Raw genomic sequence first — 6,905 nt, forward strand, 5'->3', positions numbered from 1 at the left:
TAGTGACAGGACAAGGGGTAACGGGGTTAAATTGAAAGTGGGGAGATTTAGATTAGATATCAGGAAGAAGTTCTTCATGGAGAGGGTGCGGAGGCACTGGGACAGATTGCCCAGAGAAGCTGTGGTTGCCCCATTCCTTGGAGTGTCCAAGGCCAGGCTGGATGAGCAACCTGGTCTAGTGGAAAGTGTCCCTGGCCATGGCAGGGAGTTGGAACTGGATGGTCTTTAAAATCCCTTCCAACCCAAACTGTTCTGTGATTCATTCTATGATTCTATGGTATACTCAGATCAGACAGGCGAGGTTGCTGCTAGCACAATTCTCTGTGTTTCTGGTGTGTGTGTGCGCTTATGTTTATGTGAGCACGCTTATCCCGGTTGCCAGTCAGCACCACTCACGGTTGCCTGTGCTGGTTTGACTGTAAATGCCTGTACCTGAATCCCACGTGCGGAGGAAAATCCCTTCTCTCTTCGCAGCCCTGAGAACACAGGGTTTTCTCTATGGAAGTCATTCTGCCTGTGTTTTGAGTACGGGTGATGTAGGTAGTTGCCTGTGGGAAGGTGTGAACGGACACGGGAGGGAGTAGCTAGTTGAGATTGGATTTAATGCGGAATGTCTTGTTCCTGGGGTTCACTGAGCCTTGTTTTTCACTCTCTCCATCTAGTATCTTCTCTACCTGCCATGACAGATCGTTTGGAGTCCATAGCTAGGCAAAACGGGTACGTCTCCTCCTTTATTTCATGGCATTTAATCTTGCTGCTGGTTTGATCGCTTTTTGTGTGCATCTCACTGCGAGTTTTGTTTTGTTTTGTATGGCATAAGCCTTGGATCTCACCTCAGCGCAAACGGCACCGAGTGCTACATCACTTCGGACATGTTCTATGTGGAAGTCCAGTTAGATCCTTCAGGGCTGCTGTGTGATGTCAAGGTGGCTCACCACGGAGAAAACCCTGTGGTACGTACTACTGACAAAGACGAGGGTGACGCCTTTGTGCTTCTGGAACTGCTGCTTTGGCTCCCTTTTATTTGAGCAGAGGAAATGGATTCTATGGAATGTTCTAGAACCAGCGAGGCACTTTTGCTGCTTGTTCTCATGGAGGGTAAAAGCCTGTCCTCGTGGGTGGGTCTGATCAATGTGGTGCGCGTGTGCACGGGCTGTTTTACCGAGAGGCTCTCTTTTTCTCTGAGTGGTTCTATAAGTGGCAACTTATTTGAGGAAGTCACCTGTGCATTTCATAGAATTTTATTTCTGGAGAAAGGATAGGGAAATGAATCTTGTAAAACTTAGATCTGTGAATGGAAAATACTAAAATGGGGAATCCTGAGAGCAAGTGGCTTCCCTTCTGCACGTGTATGAGTTTGAACTTGCTGTTGGCGTTGCCCTAGCTGCTCTGATGAGAACAGACCATTTTTAATATCTCTGTATAAGGTCATCAGTTTTCAACCTAAAGCTTCACAATTTTACATTTCTTTCAAATTAGTCATTTAAGAGAAAATAGTATTGCTTGAATTTTTCTCAGAGGGGATTGATCATAAAATCATGGAACAGTTTGGGTGGGAAGGGACCTCAAAGCCCACCCAGTCCCACCGCCCACAGGCAGGGACACCTTCCACTAGGCCAGGTTGCTCCAAGCCTCATCCAGCCTGGCCTTGGACACTCCCAGGGATGGGGCATCCACAGCTTCTCTGGGCAACGTGTCCCAGTGCCTCCCCACCCTCTGTGGGAAGGATTCCTTCCTGATGTCCCATCTCAGTCTCCCTCTTTCTGTTTAAACCCATCACCCCTTGTCCTGTCACTCCCTGCCCGTGTAGGAAGGCTGTGATGAGCAGAACTGGAACCACAGCGATGTGTAGTTGCGAGCATGAAAAGCTGATGCTCAGGAACGTTACTGCCCTAACATTTTACAGTTGCTGTGCTGCACAGACTGAAATTGCTGCGTTCAACACTGATATCGTACGTTCTTTCCTTTTCAGAGTTGTCCAGAATTGGTGCAGCACCTGAGGTCAGTGCCCAGAGCTGTTTGTTGCGTTTTCTGACAGGCTTCTCTTTGCAGTAGTGAGCTGATGCTATTTTATGTCTGGAAAGGCAAAGCGTTTCATGGCTGTTCCTTCCCCACCCAGTCTCTCTCTTTCTCCAGGGGGGTTTTTTTGGCTTTGGTTCAGGTTCTGATTCTGAGCGCTGTGCGTGGTATCTTCAAAGCCACGGCGCAACATTCATCGGAAACTTTAAAGCTGTAGCGTTTCAAGAATACTTTTTGTAGCTTTCATGTAGCAAAAGCCTTTTCCGAAGTGTCAGAGTGTCTGCGTTAATATAACTTTGTAAAAGAGAACCGTGTCTGTTAGAAATATGAATACATGTTAACTTTCTCTCCCTCTTCCTTTCAGAGAGAAAAACTTTGATGAGTTTTCTAAGCATCTGAGGGGCCTTGTGAACCTCTATAAGTTGCCGGGAGACAAGTAAGTCTAGGGTGTATTTATCCACATACATAAAATCAAACAAATCTACAAGCTTTTCGTTCTGTGCTTAAATTTTCTGTGGGTGGGGTCTTACTGACTCATCACTGTGGCCTGTGCGTGCACACGGTGGGTAGGGAGGATGTAACGGGAGGTGGGAATGCAGAATGGAAGGTGCTCAGGCTGCTGGCAGGTACCGCAGCTCGTCGCCAGCAGCTCGGGGAGCTGGGCTTCATCGCGCAGTTCCGCTCGGTTTTTCTTACGTTGTTTGTTGGTTTTCTCTCTTGTCCCCCACAGCAAACTTAAAACGAAAATGTACTTAGCTCTGCAATCCTTGGAGCTGGATCTCTCAAAAATGGCCGGGATGTATTGGTAAGGATGTCTGTATGGTTTGTGCTTTGGTGTTGGTTTGGTTTAGTAACGCTGCATCCTGTTGGCCGATCCGATCGCACCACGTACTTTGTGTGCAGGGGGAGTCACGTCCCTGCCCCCGTAGTCTGAGGTTATTGCTAGGAAGCACAGTGCTGAGGCTCTGGAAGGCCTGTGGGAGCAGGGGAATGATTATATATAGATATATAGATTTATAGTGCTTAGAGCTCTTGGACCAATCCCTTTTGAACTGCAGAAGTGAAGGAAAGTCTCAAAGGCAAACAAACCAAAAGCTGGGAAGTGGATGGATTAGTCGTAACGTGTTTTACAATTAGAAACTGAGAAACCATCTTTCCCTGGATAAAACATCTGTGGATAAACCGTCCATAGTGTAGGGAGTAAAGCAGCTTTTGTTTTGCTTGTAACAGCATGAAGTTTCGGATCGCTACCTCTGCGACCGAGTGTGTATCTTGAGCTAAAATCTTTGCCATCAGCACGTGAATTTTGGCTTCAGGTTTGACTCTGCCTTGTTACAGACCTGTGATTGCCTCTCTTGCAGGCAAGCCACCAATGCCAATCCCCTCGACAAGATTCTTCATGGCAGTGTTGGCTATCTCACCCCCAGGAGCGGAGGTATCTTGGATTAACTGTTGAATAACAGTTACTTTGCTCGGGATCCCTTTATGGATGTTGGTGTCACTTTAAGTGAAGGCTCTAAGGGAAATGCTAATCCAACTAAAAGAGGGACGAGGTGTTTAAGTCCCACGTGGTCCAGAAAGCCAGCTTTTTGTTACAAAGTCTCACACGGTAATTTTATGGCCCCGTGGCCGTGTCGTTGGCAGCAGAGAACCAGCAATCTGAAGGTGCACTGGCACTGTGCAGCGTCCGCCGTGTTCCGGTGCAGATATCGTGTGGTTACAGGGGTTTGTAGCCATCGGGCTCGGTTGTACGGTCAGGATGCCTGTTCAGAAGCTTCTCTCCCCGCAGGTCTCCTGATGAACCTCAAGTATTATGTCTCGCCCTATGATTTATTTGAAGATGGCACCGGAGCCCCCGTTATTTTGCATGAGAACAATGGTAGGTCAGCTGCAGAAGCTAGCGTGGACTACTGCTGCTTGAAGGAGGGAGGAAAGCAGAATTCCAAGAGTAGCTCCGCTCTGCTCTCACCCTGTAGTACAGGAAAACCGCAGGTTGGCTCGCAGAGGACACGGGTTTAATATTACACATGAATAGTGTGCAAATGCTGGCTCAGTTGACCATCTCCTCGACCCGTGTGGCTGTTCTGGAGTTTGATCTGGGCTGCTGCCGAGGGGGACGGTCTGCAGATGGAGCCTTTTCCCTTAGGGTGAATCTCATCATTAACATTGAGATCTGTTGGGGGAATGCTTGTGTCTCTGCCATCTTCCTGGAAGATTGTTTTTATGCACGTACGTGGCCGTCTGGCTCTTGCTACCATGACGAAACCAAGCACCGATTTAAAATTGAGGCTGGTCTTGGAAAAGAAGAAGGTGAAATTGTCCAAAAGCATTATTTGGTTTGCTTCATAAAGAACATACTACAGCCTGGCAAAAGGTAGTTGGAATGTACTGTAAGAGTCATGCAACTGGTCTGCCTTGCAAGGGAAAAATAGAGCATTGGGGAGCATCGCTGGTTTGGCTGTAATCCCTTCAGTGAGACAGGTGAAAGCCTTCTCTGGGGGGGACGTGAGATATTTCATGCATAGATCTTGCCTTGGGGTTGGTTTTTTTCCATCAGCTTATGTTGTTGGTTGATTTTTTTTCTTGGTTCCTCTCGCAGTCCCTCGATCTTTGGGTATGAACGTGTCAGTAACAGTTGAGGGAACCATGGCTATGTACAAACTTCCAATTGCACCGCTGATCATGGGCTCTCATCCAGTTGACAGCAAAGGGTAAGCAAAGGACGTGCCTGCCGGGACTTTCTCGGCGGCGGCGGAGCAGGGACACGACGGCGTGATGCCGTAGCGTTATATAAGGTGCTTAAGTGCTGTTTTTAAGCCAAGAAATACGTATTTCAGGCCTGTGACATGCTTTTGAGGGGTGTCTTAACCTTTAAGACGGTGTAACGATCTGCTTGTACTCGAGCAAACAGCGGATTGTGTGTCTGGCGCTTGTAGTGGAAGCCAGAGTTGTGCCCCTGCATCTAATAAGATCTTGTATCAACTCACCTTTTCAGAACTCCGTCGTTCTCGTCAATCACCAGTGCCAACAGCGTGGACTTACCGGCTTGTTTCTTCCTGAAATTCCCACGACCCATCCCGGTCTCTCGAGCTTTCATTCAGAAACTCCAGGGCTGCACAGGTGGGTCACAGATCTGGCAGATTCTCCCTAGTTTTTTGTTAATCCAACTCCTGCTCGTTTTTAAAGCATGCCGGAAAAGTTGGTCAAGCTTTTGGGCTATTTTCAGTAAAACCTGGATAAGTTGCTTTGTTACCTAGATGTTAACACCTTCTCCCACCCCCCATCCCTGTGGCTCCCAGTGCTCTCACTCCATGTCACCTTGTTCCCTCAGGTATTCCGTTGTTTGACACGCCACCCACTTTTGTACCCTTGTACGAGTTGATCACCCAGTTTGAACTCTCCAAGGAGGCTGATCCTCTCCCTTTAAACCACAATATGCACTTCTATGCAGTAAGTATGTTGTTACAACCAGGCTGTTGCGCTCGTGGATAAGCAGCTTGGGGTTTTTCGTCTGTTTCAGGTATCTTTTAGGTCGGATAAAGGAAATTGGTACAGCATTTATTCATAGGCCAAAATCGTGCTATCCGAGCCTTCGAATTCAATACTGACATGACCACGGTAGTTAGGAAGATTAGGTAAGGAAAATCCACTGCTGTTAAAGTGCTGCTGCAGGAGTGGCAGCAGAGGTTTGGGAATGAGCCTTTCTGGGCTCTGTCCCTTCATCATCCTCAGACTGGAATGTGCGAATGGACAAATCCCATCGCTTCGGGAGAAATCCTAGTTGTTAAAATTGACAGGTTCCCTATTACGTGCAGAGGGCTTCTCTTTTTCATAGAATCACGGAATGGTTTGGGGGGGAAGGGACCTTAAAGATCATCCGGTTCCAACCCCCCTGCCATGGGCAGGGACACCTTCCACTAGACCAGGTTGCTCCAAGCCTCATCCAGCCTGGCCTTGGACACTTCCAGGGATGGGGCATCCCCAGCTTCTCTGGTCAGAAGGGCAGCCACACCCCGTGAGGCTGTTTTGTGGGCACAGTGAATGCTGTTTGGCAGTACCACTCCTGAGGAGCTGAAATCGTGTTTTGCTTATCCCAGCTGGAAGGAAAGTGTTTTCCTTGTTTGTGATTTTCAGCCAGAAAGGTGGCTTGGCATCACTTGGATCCGGGGCCTGCTCTTTCCTTCCTTAGATGTCTGTTATTGCCTTGTACCCAGCAGTAATTGGAGTAAAGCACAAACTGTTTGTCAGGCTCTTCCAGGACAGCAGCACTGTTACTTTCTGAACAAAGATGCTCCTCTCCCAGATGGAAGAAGCCTTCAAGGAACTCTGATTAGTAAAATCGCCTTCCAGCACCCTGGACGGGTTCCTCTCATCCTCAATTTGATCAGACATCAAGTGGCCTACAACACACTGATCGGCAGCTGCGTCAAGCGAACAGTTTTAAAAGAAGGTAGGTGCTGTGTCACGTGGAATACGATGTGTGGAGGGTGGGAACCCTGGGGAATAAGAAATGGGGCCTGTGCCGCTGGCCTTTTTTCCCCTTGTGTATGTGGGTATTGAGCTGGTGCCTCTGGGTCATCCCCTGTGTTCCCTAATTTAACAGTACCCATGTCTTTCAGATTCTCCCGGGATCCTGCAGTTTGAAGTTTGTCCTCTCTCTAACTCCTGTTTTAGTGTATCCTTTCAGCATCCCGTGAATGACTCCTTGGTGTGTGGTAAGTGGACGGGGTAACAGCACGAGTGTGTTCACGGGAAGGAAGGCAGGGCCTTCTTCCACTGTAACCGGGGTTTTGATCTTTTCCAAACGCCTTCTCTCTTTTAGTGGTGATGGATGTGCAAGACTCCACTCATGTGAACTGTAAGCTGTACAAAGGGCTGTCCGACGC

At 48.2% G+C, this 6,905-nt stretch overlaps 1 protein-coding gene across 1 annotated transcript in view; it reads left to right on the forward strand.

The window, feature by feature from the left end:
• LOC104506412 (mediator of RNA polymerase II transcription subunit 1-like) overlaps positions 1 to 6,905 on the forward strand; it is a 13,222-nt gene that overhangs the window by 1,544 nt on the left and 4,773 nt on the right. Inside the window, 13 exon segments of the mRNA XM_010147348.1 lie at positions 663 to 717; positions 821 to 953; positions 1,973 to 2,001; positions 2,384 to 2,455; positions 2,750 to 2,824; positions 3,381 to 3,454; positions 3,809 to 3,898; positions 4,619 to 4,730; positions 5,015 to 5,139; positions 5,351 to 5,469; positions 6,268 to 6,469; positions 6,639 to 6,734; positions 6,842 to 6,904. Of these exon segments, the coding sequence (XP_010145650.1) occupies positions 663 to 717; positions 821 to 953; positions 1,973 to 2,001; positions 2,384 to 2,455; positions 2,750 to 2,824; positions 3,381 to 3,454; positions 3,809 to 3,898; positions 4,619 to 4,730; positions 5,015 to 5,139; positions 5,351 to 5,469; positions 6,268 to 6,469; positions 6,639 to 6,734; positions 6,842 to 6,904 (1,245 nt within the window).

This window comes from Eurypyga helias, unplaced genomic scaffold (genome assembly GCF_000690775.1).
Source record: "Eurypyga helias isolate BGI_N326 unplaced genomic scaffold, ASM69077v1 scaffold26872, whole genome shotgun sequence".
NCBI lineage: Eukaryota > Metazoa > Chordata > Aves > Eurypygiformes > Eurypygidae > Eurypyga > Eurypyga helias.